At 43.8% G+C, this 25451-nt stretch overlaps 1 protein-coding gene across 6 annotated transcripts in view; it reads left to right on the top strand.

Annotated features, from left to right (window-relative positions):
* Positions 1 to 25451, top strand: part of KDM3B (lysine demethylase 3B) — a 71981-nt gene that overhangs the window by 22106 nt on the left and 24424 nt on the right. For 5 of the 6 annotated variants that reach the window (XM_042449855.1, XM_042449859.1, XM_042449858.1 and 2 more), the window contains exons 5-10: positions 4368 to 4492; positions 6406 to 6474; positions 6948 to 7526; positions 10742 to 11987; positions 19436 to 19637; positions 24394 to 24608. In XM_042449855.1, coding sequence (XP_042305789.1) covers positions 4368 to 4492; positions 6406 to 6474; positions 6948 to 7526; positions 10742 to 11987; positions 19436 to 19637; positions 24394 to 24608 — 2436 coding nt within the window. The remainder of the gene's footprint in view (positions 1 to 4367; positions 4493 to 6405; positions 6475 to 6947; positions 7527 to 10741; positions 11988 to 19435; positions 19638 to 24393; positions 24609 to 25451) is intronic. The other variant, XM_042449860.1, reaches the window with a different exon arrangement.

Below are 25451 nucleotides of genomic sequence, written 5' to 3'. Positions count from 1 at the left end.
AAGGTGATACCAAGCTCTGACAAGGTATCAATAAGCTTGTTAAGGTCATAAATTCACTTCATATGTGTTACTAGACATCATCCAATTTTGTGCCAGAGCCCAGGCTGCCTCCATCCTGGTTAGAAGACAGATCTGGCTTAAAAATGGGCAAGTAGATATGTGACCTAAAACAGAACCTCACGTTGGCTCCATTTGGGGGGTCCAAACTCTGGTGAAGTACTAGAACCCATACTCATTGAAACTAAAGACAAAAAGAAGGCACTACCATCCACATATAGACTTGATGACAAGAAGTCTTCCCGCGAGGGTCAATCTTCCTTTCGCAACAACAACTCATTCAGACAAAGAGGGGGCAGGCTACAACAGTTCCATCATATCTGGCAAACCACCACTTTGGACAAATGTGTCTTGTCTACTGTTTCAGAGGGCTACTGGATAGACTTTATTTATCCTCCCCACGACCACTTCACAGTCTCACCAAGGTCGAAGCATTCACACAAACACTTCCTGATGTTGGTGGCCATCGATCACCTACTACAGATAGGGGCAATCAATCAAGTTTCACCTCCAGAGAGATACAAGGGGTGCTACTCCATCCTGTTTATTGTGTCCAAGAAAAACAAAGCATGGAGGTCAGTTCTGGACTTTTAAAAGGTCAGCAAGAGTGTCCAAAAACATCATTTCAGAATGGAGACTCTAAAGACAATATTAGAGTCATTGAAACCACTAGACTTTATGGTGTCTCTCGACCTAACCGAGGCGTATTTGCACATCCCGATACACCCATCTCGCTGCCGATATCTCCGTTTTTGTTACAACAAACGTCATTTCCAATACAAGGCACTCCCGTTTGGCCTCTCATCAGCTCTGAGGGTATTCACCAAAATAATGATAGCCTTAGTCACACACTGGAGACTCCAGGGCTTATATATCTTCCTGTATCTAGACGATTTACTGATCGCCGCCCCAACCTATCGACAGGCCTCCAGTGCTGTCAGCTCGGTGTTACAATCGTTGTCTCCATGGTTTTCTGGTAAATCATGAGAAGAGCCACCTTATCCCTTCCCAGTCGATTCTACACTTAGGAACTGTAATAAACACCTTAAAGCAGGGGTCGGCAACCTCCGGCCCGCGGGACGGATCCGGCCCCCGGAGGCCTTCGTTGCGGCTCCCAGGGGGCGGTTGCCGCCGCCGCCGGGTGAAAAAATAACGGCGTCCAGAGCGGCAAAAAGCCGTGCTGGGCGCCACCATTTTTTCGCCCAAAATGGCGGCGGCCAGAGGCGAAGTCTCGCCCGACCTCGGCCTCTAGAAGACCTGCTGAAGCCGTCGGAGCCCTGTTCGAAGGCCCCGCCGACGGCATCGGGCCTCTGGAAGGCCCAATGCCGCCGTCGCAGCCCTGTTTGAGGGCTCCGGCAGCGGCAGCGGGCCTCCTGGAGGCCCGATGCCGTCGGTGGCGCCCTCCAACAGGGCTCCAGCGGCGGCAGTGGGCCTCCAGGAGGCCCAGTGCCGTCACTGGGGTCCTCCAAGAGGCTTTTTTGCCGGCGGCCTCTGATAGGGCCTGAGGCCCCGTCAGGGGCCTGCAAAGATGGGGAGGCCTGGCCCCCGGAGGGTGAAAGCTCCACCCCCGGCACGTGGCCCCGCCCCGGAGGGTGGAAGCTCCACCCCCGGCATGCGGCCCCGCCCCCGGAGGGTGGGAGCCCCACCCCCAGCATGCAGCCCCGCCCCTGGAGGGTGGAAGCTCCACCCCCGGCTTCGGCCCCCCAGTCGCCTGAGGGACAGCAACCCGGCCCCCGGCCCAAAAAGATTGCCTACCCCTGCCTTAAAGGGATCTGTGTCACTACCGCCAGAAAGGATAAAGACCATTCAAAATCTGATAACCTCTACTCTCCTCTTATCCTTGGTAGATCTAGTACTTCTCACAAGGCTTCAGGGACTCATGATATCAGCCATGCCCTGTCTCCCCTGGGCTCGATTTCACTCAGGGGAATTGCAATAGCTGCTTCTCCCCTTTCAAAAGATCATTGCTCAAAAAAGACACAGAAAGGTTCACGTGCCCCAAAGCGTAAAAAGGTCACTACAGTGGTGAATGTCCAATCAAATCCAACTGGAACGCCCTATATGGCTTCTTCAACAGATACAACTAACCACAGATGAAAGACTCAGTGCAAATGGACTGATCTCAAAAGAGCCCACAGCATCAATTGGCTGGAGATCAGCACGATACGCCTGGCCCTTCATGCCTGTTGGTCTGTTGACCAACGCCAATGTTTTGGTCAGGACAGACATCACAGCAAAAGCACATGTCAACAGAGATGGCAGGATGAGGTCACGATCGCTGATGCAAGAAACTAAGAGTCTTATAAGCTGGTCAGAAAACAACCTTCTGTCTCTAAGGGCCGAACAAATAAAAGGGATTCTAAACACGAGGGCAGACTGGCTAAGCAGGATGGACATAGACAAGGCCGAATGGCATCTCCATCTAGAGGTCTTTCAACTGATATCCCGGGCCCTGGGAACACCCATGGTAGATCTGTTTGCATCCCCGATAAACAATCAGCTGCCAAGATTTTTCTCCCAATTTTCGTCTCAGGGCTCAGAGGACACGGATGCCCTACACACTCCTTGGCCAGCAGGTCTGCTCTATGCCTTTCCCCCAATCCCGATGATATCCAGGTGCCTACTAAAGCTAAGAAGTGAAAGATCAACTCTGATACTAGTCGCTCCACATTGGCCAAGAAGGGCCTGGTTTCCAGAAATCTTATCCCTGACACAGGACAAGATCAAGCTTCCTCTTCATCCAAACCTGTTATCCCAGGGTCAGATATTTTATCCAGAACCACAATGGCTCAATCTTCACACATGGAAACTGAACTGAAACACACTCCACTTTTGTCCGCCACAACCGTTTGTATGTTTTCCAATCCGCAGAGGCATCATTTCGTAGGCAAGTCCTCCAAACAATTGTCTAGTTGCCATTGTCAGTTCTCCTTCCCATAGTAAATAGCTTTGGCATATCCCAATTGAGGATTCCGCCCCTCCATCGCTGGAAAAATAAACATTGGCTTACCTTGTGATATGTTTGTTTTCAGCGATGGAGGTGAAGGAATCCCAGAACTGAGGTGATGCTTCGATTGTGGAGAGGGCGGAGTTCATATCTCAGTTGTTTTTATATTGTTTTATCGTTAATCTAGTTAGATATTAGAGTTAAATAATCTTTAGCTTCAGCTATATCAACGACTGGAAGGTCAGGGGCGTTCCCTCCTATGTCACCTGCAACTTCCTAGTCCCTGCCTATACAAATTATTATTATTATTATTATTATTATTATTATTATTATTATTATTATTATTATTGGAGTGAGAGGACTAACCCAGTTGAGGATTCCTTAGCCTCCATCGCTGAAAACAAACATATCACAAGGTAAGCCAATGTTTATTTCTTAATTTTTTCATATTCTCTGTCTCACCATTCACTGTCCAAGAATCTGGGTCTCACCATAATAGAAAAGAAACAAGCCACCTTGCCTGAGAAGGACATTTGTATTGGTCAATGGCAGAATCCCAGGTGAAAGTAATATATTAATATATTTGACTACAGTGGTTAATGCTAGCATGTCACAAGGTCACAGACAGATAATCTACAGTGGTCCTTTTGTATACACAGGGGATCTGTTCCAGACCTCAAGTCCCATTGATTCTAATGGAGTTGCGCTCCTGCATGTGGCACTGTGTGTGTAGCGCAGGCACACATGCCATTTTCTCATCCCAGGCTTGCTGTCTGCATGAGCATAAGTCTGGAGATAGCAAACCCGCAGATGGCATGGATGGACTGTAAATAGGAAAGAAAATGTGACAAGTGCAGAAGGATAGATCTTGCATGTGAGAGAGTTCTTACTAATTGTTTTGAAAGCCTTATATACTCCCCAAAACTATTTTTGTATCCTACTGTTGGTATATATCTCTGTGCATGTGCACATGCACCTTCAAGTCAACTTATGGCAACCCCATTAATTTCATAGGTTTTTCTTTGGGAAGGGGTACTCAGATGTGGTTTTGCCAATCCCTTCCTCTGAAATAGAGCCTACATCACCTGGTATTTGTTGGCAGTCTATAACCAGGTCCAAACCAGAACTGGCCCTGTTTAGTTTCCAAGAGCTGACTGGATCTGGTGTCTTTAAGGTATTTAATAGATGTACCACTGGTTAAAAGACTTTATTCTGTGTTCCAGGAAAAAAGTCCTAGTAAATCTGGTTTGTGTGCTCCATTATAAAATTAATGCATTTTAAATCTATTACTCTTGCCAAAGACTTCTTGGTGGAGTGGTACAGATTTGACTGATGGTATTCTCTTGTGGAACTTTCTCCTTAGGTCCTTACACCATCCAAGGGCAACGTGTAAATGTATATCAGCCAGAGGAAGAAAATAGTTGGGTCTCTGCTGTTGTGAGCTGTCAAGATCCTATGACTCGTCTGATGGAGGTGGTTTTGACTGAGGTGTGAAAGTTTTTTCTGTAGTTTTGGCTGGATCACACAGTAGGGTAGTTCAGGCATAATGCTAAGCCATTGTTCAGCATAATATACTTACCTGTGACAAGCCTGTGGCTTGTGGATTCTTCTGCATTCTCTTTTACATTTTGAGTTGTTTAGACTTTGATTACCAAGGATTAAACTCTGGATTATGATATTCACTTGTTTGCTAATTAGAATTCAAATGTACAAGCGTTTACCAAGTTTGGATATAAGTCTGGTTAGTTTAATACTAAGAGTGGATGCTTCCATTCCCTGGCACACACCAGGGGGCACAAAGGACCAAGACTCACTGCAGCTTGTGCATAGAACACTAAACCATGGTTTAACGCTATATCCAAACCCCCTCAGTATATTAACTACCATAGAAGGTAGCCTCAAAGGAAATGTATAGAATATTCCATTCTTTAATTCAAGGAAATATATTGGTTTCAGATTGCTGAATCAACCTTGTATATTACCTGATATTACTTGAAAGGTGTATTCATACTTAGCTTCTCGGAAAATGATATACTGTATACAGTAAAGGATGGGAAAAAAGGCACAAACTGTTACAGTCGGCCCTCCTTATAGGCGGATTTGCCATCCGCGGATTTGAGCATCTGCGGATGGCAAACCACACCACCATTCGGGACAACTTCCTTCTCCTCCCCTCCTCTCCTTGCTTCCCCCCTCCCAGCCTCCCTCCCTTCCCTCACCCTTACTTACTTTTCTGGCCTGGGCTGCTAGGCCTCCTCGCCGCTGCCACCACCGTGGGAAAAGCCAGGCGGCGGCGGTGGAGGCCAAGCCTCGGCCTCCTTGCCGCTGCCGCAGAAGGACCCAATGGCGGTGTTGGAGGCTTCTTGGCCCCAACAGCACCGCCACCGGGCCTTTCCCACGGCAGCAGTGAGGCGGCCGAGTCGCAACGCTGGAAGTCTTCAAGGCCTCCAGCTCCAGCACCCGGCCTCCTGGAGCCGCTGCGGAAGGGCTGGATGCTGGCGCTGGAGGCCTGGGAGGCCTCCGGTGCGGTGGCTCTGCTTCCTTGTAGCCGCCGTGGGAAAGGCCCGGTGGCGGTGCTGTTGGGGGCCAAGAGGCCTCCAGCACCGCAGTCGGGCCCTTCCACAGTGGCGGCGAGGAGGCTAAGGCTTGGCCTCCGCTGCCACCGCCGCCACCCAGCTTGTCCCACGGCGGCGGCGAGGAGGCCAAGCCGCTGCGCCCGGAGGCCTCCCAGGCCCAAAAGGTAAGTAAGAGGGAGGAAGGGAAGGGAGGCCAGGGACTTCTGTTCCCAGTGGCGGCGCGCGTACACATGCACCGCCATTGGGAACAAAAGGGACTTGAGTGTACATGTATTTTGGTATATGCAGGGGGGTCCGGAACGGATCCCCCGCGTATACCAAGGGCCCACTGTATATGTAAAACATTGTAAAACATGACCACAGCTTTGGAAGAAGCAATTTGAAGATGGGTTTTGAAGAAACTAATCTCTATTCATGATGGGTTTGTGCTTACTGCTCCAAAAATCTGGAATGACCTGCTGGAGGAGATCCGCCATATAACATCTTTGGAGGCCTTTAAGAAGGCAATAAAACCGGTTGTCTTCCGGCAGGCATTCCCTAATTGACCTCCTCAGAATGTTCACTCTCCAGTTGGGAATGGTCATTTTTAATGGTATTTTAAGGTGGGAGGGAGATAGGGAATTGGATTTTATATGTTTCCCTATGCTTTTACTTGTGGTTTGTTGTGTTTTATTTTTATTGTTCTTATGTTTGTTGTTACCCGCCTTGATCCAATACAGGGAGAGGCAGGATACAATCATTATTACTTACTTACTTACTTACTTTTTAATATTGGCTTCCTCTTTTTCTCTAACCTGGCATGTTGTTTCCCTACATAAAAATCAGACTGGTGAAATCAAGTCAGTGGATCCCCGACTGATTCATGTAATGATGGACACTTCTCCTTTGAATGAGGTACCATATTTTATCTGGTGATAATGTAAGCAATTATTTAAGGGGGAAAGGGGGTGCTTGCAGATACTGGCTGAATCACAGAAGTCAGGACTCAATTAACACTTGAAATGTTGGCTGAAAATATGGGCAAAGTTACTACTTCCTCTTCCCCTAATGGGAGATGCCGCAACAATCTATGAGTCCAAGAATTCCATAACATTGAGCCAAAGTGGTTAAAGCAGTGTCAAACCGTATTATTTCTGCAGTGTGGATGCACTGTCAGTGAAATCCATGGGACTTCAAATTCATAGAATGCTGATACAAATAAATGGTGTGAATAAGTTTTGAACAGCCCATTGTATTGCTGAATAATGGTCTTTAGTATTGTTTAAAGCAGCTTTTTAGTAGTAGAATGTTTAAATTTCTTTAATTCAGATAGAGATGACAAATCTTGTCTGTTTCTTGTAGTGATCTGTGCTTTTTATTTGTTACAGGGAGGTTCTCTAAAGGGAGCTAAATCCTCAAAGGGGAAAAAGAAGAAAGAGGGCATGGATGGGAAAGATGGACGAAGGCGGAAAAATGCTTCTGAGGCTGGGTGTGATCATGCTACAAAGAAACTCAAGGAGAGGGGTGAAGTGGATAGTAATGGAAATGATGGAGGTGAGGCAACCAGGGGAGCTTGGAAAGGAAGCATCAGTGGTGACACAGCTCTGGATCCCAAAGCCAAGCAGCTACCCACTTCTGTTCCTCAAATTAATCGTAGTATACGTTTTGCCACGTACACAAAGGAAAATGGCCGAACTCTTGTGGTCCAAGATGAACCAGTAGGTGGTGACACACCTGTGCCCTTCACTTCCTTTTCTTCAGCTGCTGCCCAAGCGTTGCTGAGTGGAGCTGGAAGTCAAGAGATGGCAAAACCCTTGGAGCAAGCCAGCCTCAGTCCATTGGCTGCCTCTGCAGTAGCTACAACAGCTGGACCAACGTCAACAACTGTGAGGACATCAGATGCTGGCCTGTCAGCAGTTACTGGGCAGGAAAAACAGAAAACAGGCTGTTTGCAGTCCCAGCGAGAGGTAAGTTGTTTACAGCTAGTATTTAATTGCTAGCATTCTTATAGCACCCTATTATATTCAGACACTTTGTGCTGCTAATATGGTCGCAGATCTTAAAATAACTCTTCATCTTGTGAACTGGACTTAAATTTGTGAAAGTTTGTGGTACCAGTCTTTTTCTCTCAGGTCCAAAACATCCTCCAGAAAAAATCCATTTTGGGACTGCTTTAACTGCCCTGGCCCAATGCTATGGAATTCTGGGAACTGTAGTTCTGTAAGACATTTAGCCTCCCATTTCAAACCGGCTTTCGGGCGGGCTATGGAGTTGAGACTGCCATGGTCACCTTAGTTGATGATCGCCGTCTGGGCATGGACAGGGGTAGCGTGTCCCTGTTGGTGCTCTTGGACATCTCAGCGGCCTTCGATACCATCGACCATGGTATCCTTCTGGAACACCTGAGGAAGTTAGGTATCGGGGGCACTGCGCTCTAGTGGTTCCGTTCCTACCTCTCGGGTAGATTCCAGATGGTGCAACTGGGGGACTGTCGTTCCGATAAGAGGGCCCTTACATCTGGTGTCCCTCAGGGAGCGATTTTGTCCCCCATTCTATTTAACATTTACATGAAGCCGCTGGGAGAGATCATCTGGAGATACGGGGCGCGGTGTTATCAGTACGCTGATGACACCCAAATATGTTTCTCTGTGTCTCCGACTGATGCAGTGACTAAGGATGGCATCTATACTCTAAATGCCTGCTTGGAGTCGGTAATGGGCTGGATGAGGGAAAACAGACTCAGCCTGAATCCAGAGAAAACGGAAGTACTCGTGATAGGTTCCCCAGGCCCGGGGAAGGATATTTGTCCACCTGTCCTGAACGGGGTCACGCTCCCCTTGAAGGACTCAGTTCGCAGTCTGGGGGTGCTTCTGGGCTCGTCACTCCACCTTCCATCTCAGGTGGATGTGACGGTCAGGAGCACCTGTTATCAGCTTTGGCTGATACGCCAACTGCGACCCTAACTGGGCTGAGGGGACCTGGAAACAGTGGTACATGCTCTGGTAGCCTCTCGGCTGGATTTCTGTAATGCACTTTACATGGGGCAACCCTTGTACCAAACTCGGAAGCTACAATTGGTCCAGAATATGGCAGCAAGGCTGGTTACTGGATGTTCCAGGACTAGCCATATAACACCTATATTGCAAGATCTACATTGGCTGTCCATTCGCTTCTGGGTGCAATATAAGGTGTTGGTAATTACCTGTAAAGCCCTAAATGGCTTGGGCCCAGGGTACTTGGAGGACTGCCTCTCCCCATACAATCCGCCCCGCACTCTCAGATCGGGCGGAAAACATCTGTTAAGAGTTCCGAAGTCTAGATATACTTCATCTTCACAGAGGGCATTTTCCATCTTGACCCCGCAGATTTGGAACTCCTTGCCCGACGAGCTCCGCTCTGTCACCTCTTTAGATCTGTTCAGGAAAAATCTGAAGACCTTTCTTTTCTGTCAAGCTTTCCCCCATGTGCCTTAATACTTTCCTCTTCTCCCCTCTCGCATATTGTTCGATCCAGCTATTTTATTGTATGGTTTTAACAGTATGGTTTTATGGTTGTACTATAATGGTTTTTTTAGAGTACAGTCCGTCCTCGCCTTACGCGGGGGATCCGTTCCAGATCCCGCCGCGTAAGGCGAATTCCGTCTATGCTCGACCCCCATTGGAAACAATGGGGCTCGTGCACGGTGGTGCGGGAGCGCGCGGGGCGCAACGGGTGCGCGTGCCCATTCAATTGAATGGGATGCTCCGCCCTGCGCATGCCCCGCAGCTTGAGCATATATGCTCAAGGCTGCGTATGGCGTGGGCGTGCTCTATTTCGTATAGCTTTTAATTGGTATGGGAAGTTTCTTTACACTGTTGGGGATATATGTTGTTATAATTGTATCATTTATGTTGTAAACCGCTATGATCTATATAGGAATAGCGGCATATAAATACATTTTCATTCATTCATTCATTCATTCTTTGCCAGAGAGCTCTGGTGCCACAATAAATGACAATTCTCAGGATTCCCTAGCACTGAGCCAGGGCAGTTAAATCAGTCCCAAACTGGATTATTTCTGCAGTGTGTTTTGGACCTCAGTTAGTCTCAGAAGTGCTACAAGATCCCTTTTCATATTGATATTCCAGACTGGCATAGCTATGTCTTTGAATTAATGTATAAAAGTATTGTCAGGCAGATAGGAATCTAAAAACCTTTATAAACTGCTAATACCTTGTTGGTGTGTTGGTAAATGTACAGTATTTTCTTCCCTGTCTTCATAGGTTATGAGAAAGATGATGGCTTTCATCATAACCTGGAATTTAAATCCAATAGTTTAGTGTGCCTTGATTTCCCTGGTAAAACTTTTTTTTTTTTTTTTTGAGGTTAAAGAGCAGGTGTTTTTTGTTTGGGGTCTTTTTGAGGTGAAAAAGTAATTATGGAGGAAAAGGTGGGCATATGGCAATTGACACTTTTTTAAAAGAAGCAGTCTGTTTTATAAAGTAATTTCAGAATGACGATTTCAATATAAACATGGATATTTTAGAGTATAATTTCAGAAACAGATAAAATTTTGCGGCAGGATCTAAAGGTTTTTGCTGGCCGAATGCAAAGAACCCAGCAACATTAAGAAGGATTGCTCCCTTTTCTTTCTGCAGCCTTTTGTGTTTCCCAAAAACTGAATTAGGACATGGTGGGTTTGGCAAACCCTCTAAAGCCAGGTTTTGGGTGGAAAATGTTCCATTAGTAATTTCCAGGACTCAATGCTGCCTAGAAGCTGGATCTGTCAGGTCCCCATCTAGCATTCTAACCACTGTATCACAGTATCTCAGTTGAGCTGTAAATGTTTTTAATTTGTAGTTATGGAAGCCCCCTTGGGTCTGAACCTGGGGGAAAGGTGGCATATTAATTAATTTTAAAAAACCTAATGATTTTTTTCTCCATGTGTATCCTTTTTAGCTTTCTAAGTGCAAGTTTGCAAAGCCTGTCTTCAGATTTGGAAGACTAGTCATTTAGCATAGGCAGGCTTCCAAGTGCATTTGTTGAACAAGTTATTTGTTTTTGTTTTGTTTTCTTTTTCATGATGTGGCATGAACTGGTAAGAACTGAAAAGTTTGTTGGGGAAATTTTTAACAGGGATGGGGAAAGTGTTCTGAATTATAGATCATGAGAGAGAAATAACTGATATCTTGTTTTGTTTCAGAGTTCCCAAAATTTAATGTTGGCTTCTCCAGGATTTGGAGTGGCACAATCAAGTGCTTCTCAATCTTTGGTGTTTGACAGTGGGCGAAGCCAGTCCAATGGAGTACTTGCTTCAGAGAAGAAGCCTGTTGGATTTTCATTTGGTAGTAGCACTGGTCATGAGGTTCAGAAAGATTCTGATTTGTCAAAGAACTTGTTTTTTCAGTGCATGTCTCAGAATCGTCCCTCCAGTCATTATTTCACAGCCTTATCTGAGAATCTGGCTGAAGAACCTGCAAATGAGGACTCATTAAAAAAAAGTACAGAGAATTTGAGTTTGGGCATCTGCAAAAGCAAATCTCTTACAGGAGAAGCTAAACTTGGGACTCAGTTGGGCACTTCGGTGGAGCGGAAGCTGCCAGGGGAGTCTATGCCCACCCTTACGCCAGCTTTTCCACGAAACCTCTTGAGCACTCGACCTCCAGATAATCATGAGAATCTTTTTTTGCAGCCTCCAAAACTGTCACGAGAGGAACCATCAAACCCTTTCCTGGCATTTGCAGAAAAATCAGAACCCAGTTCTTTCAGTAGTTTTGCTTCCTCATCTCAACCAGGAGTATCTGCTACTCCTCCTTCAGTTCTTGGTTCCAAGACAGCTTCTAGCTGGCCAGATTTGCACACCTCAGCTGACTCTTTAGCTAAAAAGAAAAGCTTGTTTATAACAACAGATTCCTCCAAAATGCTCTCCAGTGCTCCTACTTCAACTCTCTTTGCCAGTGTTCAGGGCTCATCTACACTGGGGAATGGCCGTTCCAACTCACCTGTCAGCAGCCTGACACAGCCTATTGAAATGCCCACACTCTCCTCCAGTCCTACAGAAGAAAAGCCATCTGTTGGGCCTGGGCAGCAGGACAATCCTCTTATGAAAACTTTTTCCAATGTGTTTGGCAGACATCCGTCTGGCTTTTTCTCATCACAAGCAGAGCAACTGCCAGAGCACAAAGCCCCCTTTGAAACTGTGAAAAGGTTCTCTCTCGATGAACGGAGCATGCCATCTAAGCAGGATTCTGATTCCAGTACCAATAGTGACCTCTCTGACATGAGTGACTCTGAGGAGCAGCTGCACACCAAAGCTTGTCTGAAGGGAATCCCAGAGCATCTGATTGGGAAACTGGGTCCCAATGGCGAGCGGAATGCTGAACTATTAATGTGCAAGGGAAAAGGGAAGCAAGCCCCGAAGGGCAGGCCTCGCACAGCCCCCCTCAAAGGTGAACATTTTTAAAGGCAGACTTTAGTTATATGGGAAAGGCTGAAGTTAGCACTGCTCAGTCCTGTGTTGGCACATCTTCTATATGGTCAACCATGTCATGTGCTTTCCTCTGTGAATCTTTCCCCCATAAGCCACTCTGGGAACGTTTTGAGGTGAAAAGCAGAGTAGAAAATTGTTTTTATAACTATACAGTCAAAACAAGACATCAGGAGAAAAATAAGGTTCTTAGACATGCATTAAGTGCACAAGTCCATAGTTGTTCTTCCTGGTCTCTGCCACTCACACAAATGGGTTGTTATTCTGTGCCTGTGCAATTAGCTTTGGAAGCGTCTTGGCAGTAGCCCCGCCCACTGCTCCCCAACTGCCTCATTGGCCGCTTTCCCACCTAAACCCTCAGTTCCAGAGACTCATTTTCCTGTCAGACTTTTCACATTCTTTTTGACAGGACCAGTCTGCCTTTTGGTGGTAATTTTTTAACATCTTTCTTCATATTTAAACCAGTCGCTGCAATTTCTTAGGGAGGCGCATACTTAAATATGAATCTGCTTGCGCTGCGATTTCTTCTTCACAGAAAATCACGTACTTAAATATGAATCTAAATTCTGAGGTAAAGTTGTTTTAACGTCCGCTTGCCTGGCCTTGGCATTTGGCAAGGCCCTTTCCTTCTCTGAGGAAATGCTTCTCATACAATGGCCGCTCACCTCGGTTGGTGCGCTTGGTAGAGTTCCTTTGTTCTTCTGAGGGAATTTTTTTAAGAACAGTTGCCCCTTTGCGGGCGCCCTTGGGAAAGCCCCCTTTTTCTCCTGAGGAGAATTTCTTACAGGGGTGCCCGCCTCACTGGCACACCTGACAAAGTCCCTTTGTACTCCTGGGGAGAAACTTTTAAAATGGCACCCATCTCTCTGAGGAAAAGTTATAAAATGGCCACTGGCCTTCCTCTTTGCTCGGCTTGAGCCGCTCCCATTGCTAAAGAAAACATTTTTCATGGCCCCTCATCTTTCATGGCTAAGGGCCTTCATTCTTCTGAGGAGGAGTTATCATCGGCTGCTTCTGACTTCAATCCTCGCTGGTCCCTGACGCTCCTTAGTCAGACTAATTGGAAGGCAGCCTGGCTTCACTCATCATCGGTCCCTGATCCTCTGGGATAAAACTGATTGCCTGGCAGCTTGACTTCATCATCGGTTGGTCACTGACTCTCTGAGGTCAAAGTGATTGACTTGCAGCCTGACTTCGATCTTCATCGGTCCCTGACTTTCCACAGTCATACCGATTGGCTTGCAACCCGACTTAGACCCTGACTCTCCGGGGTCAAACCGGTTGGCTGGCAGCCCAAATTCGACCCTCATCGGTCCCTGACTCTCCAGAGTCATACTGGCTGGATGGCAACCTGACATTGATCCTCATTGGTCCTGACTCTCTGGAGTCATACTGATTTGCTTGTAGGCCAATTTTGACCCTCCTCGATCCCTGACACTCTGGAACAGACCAATTGGCTGGCTTCCCCATTTTTTTTTTAAAGTTTATTGAATTTAAAAAAAACATCCATACAAGTTTGCTTACCTTTACAAAATAGAACATGTACATATGGATCTAATTTCCATAGATATTTTCTTATCTCATGCATACACCTTCCATCCTATTCTATCTAATTTCTAATCCTAACATCCATTCTTCATATTAACATTCAGATTACTTCCTTCTCCTTTCTTTCTCTGTTTGTGCAGATTCAAGATAAGAGTAACTTTCTTTCTTCAAAATGGTTTTTTGTGACTTCACCCAAACATCTACAAATTGATTAAACTACGAGAAAACTGACGAGACTAAATGAACATGATCTGTATCGTTGATCCCAAAAATATATATGTATATCTACACACCTATACATATATCTTACATTTCTTTTAACGAGGACTGTAATACCATGTTATCTATCGGATTATCTACAAAGACTGTTATGTCATTCACAGTTTGTACAATGTTATAATATATCAAGCATGGGTTAGAATTCCAAATTTCTTATTCCATCACAGGTTTCCACGTTTGGTCCACACTGTTCAGATCTTCTCCTCTAAACACCAAAGTTAATTTGTCCATCTCTATTGCCTCATAGAGTTTGATTAACCAGTCTTTTAGATCAGGCATCTTCACATCTTTCCACTTCTGCGCCAAAGTTATTCTCGCTAATGTGATTGAATAAAACAAAATTTTGCCATATTTTTTCTCCACATCCTCATCATTGGCTGGCTTCCCCATTTTGATCTTCATCAGTCCCTGGCTTTCAGGAGTCATACTGATGGGCTTGCAGCCCAACTTCAACCCTCATCGGCCCCAACTCGGGTTATTTGGGTCAAAGCCACACTTTTATCCTTCTCAATCTTCCAGGGGGGAACCGTTTGGCTCACAGCCTACCTCTGTCCTCATTGGTCCCTGACTCTCCGGGGTTAAACCTTGCATATCTGCTTTGATGCTTGTGAGCCCCTGACTCTCTGAGGTGTCCCAGATTGGCCTACAGGCGATCTTACTTGGCACCTTCCCCAAGTATTAGGTGGTAGCCAGGTTGCCATCATGGTATGACCTCATTCTGACCTGACATTCCTTTGGGAGAACAAATATTAAGGGCCCAACGTCATTACCGTTTTAAGCTGCACAAGAGGATTCAACTGCAGCTGGCCCTTCAGTTTCTGAGGGCTGTTATTTGTATCGCCGCACACTCCTTGGCACCACCTGGTTGATTTCATGGCTGTGATAGATGGTTCTCAACAGTCTAATGCAGCTGATGCTGGTTCGGATTCGAAGCCATAGTTGCCCCCCTCTGTACTGAGGTCAGCTACCAGCGAGCACTCTGTCAATTTGGAGCCATGATTTCCCCTCTACTTATCGAGGTGCACCACTGGCTCATGCCTCCCTGATTTGGGACCATAGTGTTTCCTCGGTGCTGAGAGCCACTACTTGTGAGTGCTCTGCCAGATCCTGGGCCATGCTTGTCCCCTCCCTTTCGAGACCTCTTATGGCTCCTACAGTTTGTCCCTCGAACCACTACCAATGATCACTTGTTTGGCTCCAAGCATGCTAACTTTGATTTGGAGTTATGGTTATGGTCTGTGCCAAAGTCTACCTTTGCGCGTTTGAAACCGAGATGTTTTTTAAGTTGCTCTCTCGGTATCAAGGGATGCCATTGTCATTGGACAGGTTATACAGTGTACGTATTCCTTCCATACCGAGACCCCACATCACTGCTATCCCTAGGTAGCTGATTTGGAAGACGTGCTGCTCCCTCCATACTGATGGACGACATCACCATTCACATTATGAGGACCGCCTTCCTCTCAGGCTGCATGGTATTATATACAGATACCCTTGATGGTTTAAATTGTCCTCAACCGGGGACGGCTAAACGCCACTTAATGCGAACATTCAGGTCTCATATTTGAGTCGTCCCCCATAATCTTGAGGGCACAACCTAGGTGCTTTTGGTACCGATAATCCTTCACCATATGAAAGGCCGTCATGATTATGCTATCAATACTCATAAATTGGTTTGCTTCCTCTATACCTAGAGACATTACCATTATGCACTCGGTACCAGTGCAACTGTGATCGTCTTGTTACCCCCATGAGAGGCTTTGATAGCATTGTTCAGAGACAATCATTAACAAGGAAAATGTTCTGTCACTTCCCCATGTGAATGTCAGTCAAGGCATTGGTGCCTCTTTACCAAGGACCACTATATATACTGGGGAATAAACGTCTGTTTTCCATGCCCATGGCCCTTCCAAGGGGTCCCTGTCAATGCCATCCTCTTTCTAGGAACAGATGGCGAACAACTGCTTCAATTCGTTTCCATTTCTGCTCTGGAATATCCTCTGGAGACATCTCTCTGTTTCGAGCCTCCATTTGAAGATCTGTCCACCCCTGTGGATACTTTAACATCTTGAGTTGTGCATACCTGTCCCATTTCTCCAGGCCGACTGATGTCATAACATCCTACTTCTCCTGAACCTCTGTCCAAGGCATCCATTGGGTGAGGTGGCAATACTTCAGACCTCCACCTACAACCCGACAAGGGCATTCTGCAAATCTCCTGGGGGTTCTCTCCTGTAAAGAAAATCTTGTGCTCCTCCTAATTGTTATGCCCTTACACACGTACCTTATGCTTCATTATGCGCCCTGGACCTTCACGATAAGGGATTTTGAGACACTGTTATATGATCTCAAAGCCCTTCTGCTCATGCTGACATGCTGCTGTGGATTAATGATATAGCTAGAGTCGTTCCTCCTAAGCATTAGAGATAACACTATGATGATTTCTGTCATATTGCCTGGTGTTTTGCGCCACCTGGTTAGAAATTAGACTTTATAATGCTTGAAGTCTCATCCAGCTCCACGGCTCCAAAAACTTGTTCCCAGGACCTGATGGATTAACAGCATCTCACTCCTGCCTTACTGTTTGCTTATCCATTCTGGCTGTTCCTGACATGTCATGATGTCCTTGATACAACTTCTACAGGACATCACATCATAGGATACCATCCCCACAGGGATTCCCTACAACTTGACAGTGTGGTATTCCTTCACTTTACAATGCTGTGACTAGTTTTTTGGCATCATACCAGCCACTGTGATTTTTCTTGTCATTTCAGCCAAGATCTGCATGCTTCATGCTGATAGCATGGAACATTATGCTCAGATACAGCATATCTTGTGTGTCACAACAATTGGATCTTGCGATCTTCTTACTTTTTTCTTGTCAGAAATTTGTTGTGACTAGATGAGGTATTATTCCTCCTCTAATGTCCACCACTGTTCCAAAAATTGTTACTGGAGCTCTTCTCCAGTGCAACATCATTCTATGAAAGGACTTCCCAACCATCTCATTGCTGAGCACAGATTGTCTTTTTTATACTCTGTTAAAGAAGACATTTAGCCCTAGACTACTTACCATTCTAGGCTGTGTCTGTCAATGCCATAATCTCCAAATCATGGCTTCGAGAGGCTTTATGAGGTCACTGCCCTTTTTACTACTTTCAAGATTCCTTGAATGACACACCTTCGAGTTTGAGAGCTTTCTAAGCCCCTCTTTCCTAGGTACCAGTGTCTTGACGTGTACAACCTCACAATTGTGCAAGCCTTTTGCCTTCATGTTTGTTTCAATATACCTTTCAGATTAGACAGTGTCTGTATACCAAACATTCTTGCTTGCTATATTCCAATAGCCACTTACAGTAGTCAGTTTCCTTCGCTTTAATGCCACTTACTGATTCGGTAGCTTTGGCATAATCTCCATTACCAACAAACCTATCCTATCTAGGTCAAGGGTTTTCCCTGACTTTGGTTTATACCTGCTATTGATTATGGACCATCAAGGTTTACCTACAGTCTGTACAACATATGGTTAACTGGCAAGCCTGTTTTTCTCCCAGTGGGCATGTTTCACCTGCATTGGTGACTGTTTCCACTACGTCTAAGTACTGGTTTTTTTGCTTGACTCTGTAGAGCCATCATATCAGCGGGACTGTTCGTTATCATGTTGTGTGCCCTTGGGCTTGGCTTCGCAAATGGTCATTTTGTTTGGGATCAGTGTGCCTTTCTTGTGTGGCATGACACTTCCTCCTCCCCTGACTGAAGCTTGTCAGTCTAACCCATTTGTGTGATTCGCAGAGACCACGAAGGAGGACAGGTTGCTTACCTGTAACGTTATTTCTTTGAGTGATCATCTGTGAATTCACACAAATCCCACCCATCCTCCCCACACAGTTGTGCCCTACCTGTCCTTTGGCTCTGAGCTGCTGCTCAGCGTCCATGGAACTGAAGGTTTAGCCGGGAAACCGGCCCAATTGGGCAGTTGGAGAGTGGACGGGGCTCCCACCAAAACGCCTCTAATAGCTCTGGGAAGGTTCCGAAGCTAACTGCACAGGCGCAGAATAATCCATTCGTGTGAATTCATACATGAGCTCTCGTTACCCGTTACAGGTAAGCAACCTGTCCTTTCATGATAGATAACATGCTTTGCGTGCAGAAGATCTTAGGTTCAATCTCTTGCATCTGCAAATTGTTAGAAGAACTTCCTGAAACCCTCAATAACCAGTGTCAACACTTGGTCAAATAGGCCAGTGTCCTAACTCAGGAACATAGGATGCTGTTTTATACTGTAATCTTGGATCACTGAGATATAGTAGTGAAGAAATTATATAGAGGTATATATTTAGGACACAGGGTTAATTAGGACTGCTGGCAACTACATATAGTTCTGGAGAAATAATGACATCCTTTTTTTTTTTTTTGCTCAGGTATGTGAGAGTTCAGTTTAAATAGAGACAGGAAATTATTTTAGTCTTGGGTGCCATAATGTCCCCCTGATAGTCCAGTGGACAGATTGATGTTAAGTGATAGGACCCAGCCACCCCCTCACTGCCCATTTCTGGTTTCTTGTTTCAGTAGAGAAATATGGAAGTACAGTATTACCCTACTTTTCATCTCATTAAGCATTCCTGCTCAATAGAGCATGCTTTCTTAAATAAATAACAACAACCTAAGAGTCTGTCTGTGTCTACAGGGAGATCATTTTTGGTAAAGGCTGAGTTGTAAGCCTTTGCTGGATTTAAAAAATTGACTTGCTGCTCTTCTTTTGAAGCCATGGTTGCTGATAAGATTGGTTCTTGAAAGTGTGTATGTGAACTGAATGGAAACTTGGGAATGGTTGCTTAAAACAGTTATATATATGTTCCTACTGTCTTTTCATATTTTTGAACCCTCTTACTTTGGAGTCTGGGAATCATTTGCCATAAGTTAAGGATTCTTTGATATAAACAATGAAGTTGTGGGGGGAGGCAGAATCCTAACCATAATGTGTGAGTGATCATATTCAGTACTACTGTTTCCTGGTATTTGCATACTGGGTATTAGTTTTGTTCAAGAGATTATACATATGTAGTACAGTCCTCCCTCCTTTCTCATAGTCTTTGGACTCATGTCCTTCACTTATGCACAAGGGTCGAACGGAGGGAGAGTGAATGGAGCATGTGACTATGGTGCACGCCTGTGTGCCCCCATGCCTATATTAAAGCCAATGGGGTTTGAATATAGGTGAAACTCTGTTTTCGCGAGGGGGTCTGGAATGGATCCTCCACAAAAAAAAGAGGGGCGACTGCATTGACCATATGGCATACAGTGTACTTGGATCAGGCCTATATGTCTTGACTCGTATACATGTGAGACACCCTGATGTCAGGTAGGGTAAAGAGCACTCTTGCTTTCCATAAAGAGTGTTGGTGAACTACTACTCTCAATGTATCTCATGATTGGCAAGCCTCACTGGATGATGGGAATTGGAATTCAGCAATATCTTGAGGGCTACAAGTTCCACAGCCCTGGTGCAGAATTATATTTTATAAAAGTCAACATTATATATCCTGCTGTAGTTTAATTGAAGTGCTCTTTACTTCATAGTTGGCCAGTCTGTACTGAAAGACATGAGTAAGGTGAGGAAGCTGAAGCAGTCAGGGGAACCATTCCTCCAAGATGGCTCCTGTATCAATGTGGCTCCTCACCTGCACAAATGCCGAGAGTGCCGGCTGGAACGCTACCGAAAGTTCAAGGAACAGGAACAGGATGACTCCACTGTGGCCTGTCGCTTCTTTCACTTCCGCAGGTAATGAAACTCTCAGAATTAGTCTTCATATTTCTTGGCTGTTCGCTATAGAATTTCTTCTCTCTAAATGTGACAAAACACTTTGTAAGTAATTTCAGCATGTTAAAGAGTTCTGTGCCATTTCTGTAATGATAACTGCAATTCATGGTACAGCTTCTGAGGGCTTCTTCATGCAGTATGGGGAAACTGGCTGGTGAACTTGCAACAGAATAATGATGAATTTTCAAAATGCAAAGCAAAACATAAAATAGATCTTTAGTTTAAGTAAGAATTGTTGAAATATTTCACTTCTTTAAAAACAAAATGTTGAATTTTACATTTCAACAAGTTAATCAGCACTGAATTAAACCTTGGTTTTCTATATAAGATAATGAATCATGTGGGAAATACTTGATTTTTGAGCAAGCATTGCAAACATGATGGTCTTACATTTATTTCTGTGATAATGATACATATTTCACAGTGTCAGCAGGGGGCATGAAGGCTTGGGTAAAAAAATGGATAAATTCAGGGGGGAAAGAGCATGCCCCCCCATGGTACTTTTTTCTAGAAAAATGGGGGAAAATATTATGGAATATTCTCATTTAGAATGATGAGTACAGTACTACAGCAGAGTCTTCATATATTTATTCCCCCAATATTATTTCTAAAAGCTATGTATCAGGGAAGCATTTATTTATTTTATTTTTATGCCACTGTTCTCCCAAAAAGGCCCAAGGTGGCTGACAAGCTAAAACACTTTTAAAACAATTTTAAAAACCAGTTAAAATAGCCTAGTTAAACCCATATAAAATTAAGATTAAAAACATAGAGAAGTTTTAAAAAATATTCTAAAACACATACCCCATATAAAAGCCACCCTGTCATGATTTTAATGAGCTTGCCTGAATAAGAACATTTATATTTATATATATATATATATATATATATATATATATATATATATATATATCTTTACTATGGATCTCAGATTATAATTTCTGGTTTTAGTTCCTTCTTCTTTTTATGAGAATAAGTGCTTTAGAATACTAAAGGAGACAAATAATTATCTTTACTTTGATGTTGCTGATGGTTTCTTCTATTTTTACCGGGTGGAGGTTGCCTGCTCTCCATAAATAGACTAAGGCAAAAAGGATCCGTATAGTCCAGGACCTTTTACCTCCATTTGCAACAGTAATATTTTGAAAAGTAAATTCAATTTTTAATTATTTTTTGAAAAAAGTATACCTTTAGTATGCCAAACATAATATTTTTATATCAAGGCATGTATATACATAGTGCATTTTATTTCTTAAATTAACAGGGTGACTTTTGATCTATAAAGGATGCTAATACTACCAGTGTTGCCAATTTCGCGACTTTCACACGAAAACGGGGACTTTTCAGAGCTTTTCGTGTGATTTTCACGCCTTGCTCTAATTCAGTGCCTTTTCCATGCCTTTGGCCAGTTTCAGTTGCAGCCTGCTGCAGAGCAACCAAAACCCTTTGGAGTGTAACAGTTTTCAGCCAAGAGGGCTGGAGAAAACTCTCTCTCTCTCTCTCATGACTCCCTCTGAGAGCCAGGACGGAGCAAGCCCGTTTGGAGGAATAGTTCAGCCAATCAGAGAGAGGACAGTGATTATTGCCCCCCCCCCAGGCATTCTTAGGCTCCAGGGGCAAAAGTGCTGGAGAGAGGCAGGGAGTGAGGGATCTTGGCTGGCTTAATCCCAATTGCCTTGGATTTCCAAGTAAGACATAAGTTTTAAGGCACACAAAGGCAATACTTGATCATGGTATCATGGCTTGATGTTGTGGACTTCTGTGTGTGCCTGAGAGTGACATTTGGATTTCTGAATTCCTGAGCTTGGACAGAGTGCCCCAAGCCTACCTCTCAGGGTTGCTGTTGTACTGTGAGGACCATTTGGGTTGTGTGATGTGAATGCGATGTTCCTGACTCTGTGTGTGTGTGTGTGTGTGTGTGTGTGTGTGTGTGTGTGTCTGTGTTAGTGATTAAATCTGCCTCTGAGCATGGGCAGAGCACCTGGTCAGTTGGCACCCCTGCTGCCCTGTCTTCCAAGAATTTGGTTTGTGGCTCTCTTTTCGTTCTCTTTTCCATTGCCATCCATACTGCAGAAATAATCCAGTTTGGCACTGCTTCTAACTGCAAGGCTCCCTGCGATGATGGGATTCTGGGCAAACCACCAAGCCCAGAATTCCATGCATGGAGCCCTGGCTGCCAGTAAAAGCAGTGTTTCAACATGTCACAACAAACTACAATTCCCAGGATTCCCTGGTTTGACAAGGGAATTGCCTCCACACTTCCAGATCACAGCCCCAGAGAATGAGTCTACAGGATATCAGTGTTGCCAGGTTAAGGCTACTTCTTCAGCTGCATTTGGATTTAATAATGATAATAATAATGGTGATGATGATGATAGTGAGATAGATCTTGTAGCACTTTTGAGTCTCACTGAAAGAAAAGTTGGCAGCATGAGCTTTCCTAGACTTAAGCATATTTCCTCAGATGCATGGGAACTGTAGTTCATTTTGGCACCAGAGCTCTTTCTCACAAAACTACACTTCCCAGGGTTCCCTAGCACTGAGCCAGGGCAGATAAAGCAGTCTCAAACTGGATTATTTCTGCAGTGTGTCTTGGACCCAACTCAGGCTGCATCTTCACTCCAGACTCCAGAGACAATTCCCAGGATTCCCTAGTACTGAGCCAGGGCAACTAAAAGGGTTTCAAACTGGATTTATTTCTGCAGTGTGGTTGCATCTGAACACATTTCTATTTGGCACAAAGCTTCCTGAACCCCCTTCATGTCAAAATAAATATCTTAAAAGGACTGAAAGATTCTTTGTTTGGTTCAATGGTGATTTTGAGAGTTGAAATAAGTTACAATTATTTTTATTCAATTATATTTACGTTTATTTGCAAAACATCTGCCATTTTAACATTATGGGAATTTTCTGGGAATTGTGACTGAATATTCCGTGTGATCTGGGGGGATTCAGTGGGTTTTGGACAGACATTTCCGGGAATTATCTTCGAGGCTTGTTGGCAACACTGAATACTACACCCCACCCAAAAAAAAAAAAATCAGTTTCTTTTAGAAAAAAAACCTCATTTAAAAAAATTCCAGAAATTTTATATCTCTACTGTCATTTGTACATTGATTTTCTACATAATAAAGAAATCCTGTGTCCCTAGTAATGGATACCCAAGTTTCTCAGAAATCCTAAGCAGCTGGTCTACATTACAGCACACTTAACTATTGGATTGTTTTTGTTGTGTTCAAATAAATGATGTTCCTTAATGTGCTTGATATTGAGCACAAAGTCAAACCAAATTTCACAGGATTTCTCTTCAGCCTCCATCTTTAAATTTATATAATTGAGTGACACAGACGATTTTTAAGTAGCATGATTAGAAGCTTTGAATTAACATTTTAGGCTGCATCCAAACTGTAGATATAATCTAGGTTGACACCACTTTAACTACCACAGCTCAATTCTGTGGAATTCTGGAAATCATAGTTTGTTGTGGCACCAGAGCTCTGAAAGAAAAGGCTATATGATTCACATAACTACAACTCCCATAATTTCATAGCATTGAGCCATGCCAGTTAAAGTGGTGTAAACCTTGATTGTTTCTGCAGTTCGGATGCAGTGTTAGTGGGATTTATTTAGCTGTGAACTAAGATGTTATTACATTGAATAATTGTAATGTGTGCATTACAAAATGGGAAGGTCTAAATGTAATGTTAATGTCACTGTTTTTCCTGTTTATTTAAATTACAGTTTAAAAATAACCTTGATTTTAAATCAATCAACCATGCAAAATGGACACTTGGCCAAAGAGTGTTCATGTGTTAGCAAAATATTGGAAACATAATAGCCTTTACTACATTCATTTATTTCATTGCATGAATCTTGCCCTCCATGCTGTTAATTTTAGTGTATGTCATCAAATATGTGGTAATTGAAGATGTTAATAATATACAAAAGGCTCGGTAGCTTAGCAGGAAACTAATGTGGAAGAAAATGTGGTTAAACAAGCTTAGAACCAGTTAGAGTGGGAAAGCTGATTAATTTATATAAAGCTGGCAATGCAAACTCATCTAATGCATTTGGCATAGTTCTCACGACTTGTGTGCATGGTTTAATGTTGAGTGTTTTAGTTGATTATTTATTTATTTTAAGTATTTATTTGAAGTATTTCTGTATCACTTCACAGCCCACAAGGTCACAAAACCAATTAAAACGATACAAAGACAAAAACATTTTCAAAACACATTAAATGCTCTTTTAAAACTTTAAGAATGATCTAAAACAATCCTGGAATCCACTTTTGAAACAGTTAAAACAGCAGTTTCAAACATTGACAGCCTCATGGTCAGAGACATTGCTCAGTTGTGGCATTGGATTTACTGTCTTTGTCCTTTAGAAGCTTTTTTGTTTATTAAATGTTATGCAAATTTCTTTAATAAGGGTAGTTTCCTATTATTTTTAGGAATAAACGGATCAAATGTGTTAGTTTTCTAATACTTTCAAGTTGTTTTGGATTCTGTCTCCTATCATCCCTGGGCTAACAAACTCAAGGGCAAGGGATCATTGGAGTTGAAATCCAAGACATCTGGAAAGCACAAGGCTAATTAAAGCCTTGGAGAAAGGCTCTCCCTCCAAGTTCCTTTTGAAAATAGTTGATAGCCAAAAAAAAGAAAAAAAAGTTGATAGCCACTCTGTTCTTTAACAAGCTCATCCTGTTTTATTTCAGACTGATATTTACTCGGAAGGGTATTCTACGAGTGGAGGGATTCTTGAATCCCCAGCAGAGTGACCCAGATGCTATGAGCTTGTGGATCCCATCATCATCCCCAGCAGAAGGGATTGACCTAGAGACTTCTAAATATATCTTGGCCAATGTTGGGGACCAGTTCTGTCAGCTAGTTATGTCTGAGAAGGAGGCAATGATGATGGTGGAGCCACATCGTGAGTTGTGATTTTCTTTTTACATATGTGTATAATGCACTGAAACTTGAAGGAATTGTTTATTTAAATCATTACATTAGCGAGTTACATGAATTTGTTTTTGCAAATACTGGATAGCTGAATGGAGTTCTTCTGCAGATTAGAAGAGGGATTGACTCTTTCTCTCCAGTTTTGAACAAGCTAAATAAAGTAAATCTGAGATAACTAACTGACAAGAGTATAGAGTTTCTTGAGTGTCATATTAATATCATATTGTGCTGTCTCACCGAGCAGTACTAATTATCTGTGCCAGGTCTTATGCTGGAGTGAACAAGTGACCTGGGCTCTATGTGTCACCTGTGCTACCAAATGTTAGATGTTGGACAGCAGCAGAATCCCCTCTCTGTCATAAACAAGTCTCCCAGAAGCAAAGTCTTCCTTAAAAACAAGATGTGTGATCCCTAGCAGATGTGGGGTTGTTTCTTCCAACCTGGTGGAAGCAATACCTGTGCATTTATGTAGGGACAATTTTAGACAGACTGTGCTTCCTAGAGGCTCCCAAGATTGAGTACATTCCATTCTATAATCAAGGTACACAGTCACCATGAACTTTGTTTACAGTGGAAGGAGTACAGAGGGACTTTCTTGCCAGCATTTCAGTGAAATTTGGAGTTTCGTGGATGGTGGGCAGCTTCTGGGGATCCAGTGCAGTTATCCATCAGTGTTTCAACATGGAGTATCAGTTATGTTAAGTCCCACTGATTTGAGCCCAAGTGTGGCTGAATATGAAGCCAATCTTTAAGAGTATTGTATAATATCCTCAATTGAACATGAAGCTTTACAGGGAAGTTCATGCATGCAAAG

The sequence above is a fragment of the Sceloporus undulatus genome, chromosome 2, assembly GCF_019175285.1.
Source record: "Sceloporus undulatus isolate JIND9_A2432 ecotype Alabama chromosome 2, SceUnd_v1.1, whole genome shotgun sequence".
NCBI lineage: Eukaryota > Metazoa > Chordata > Lepidosauria > Squamata > Phrynosomatidae > Sceloporus > Sceloporus undulatus.
The sequence above is the reverse complement of the archived record's forward strand: the minus strand, read 5'-3'. Positions and strand labels throughout refer to the sequence as shown.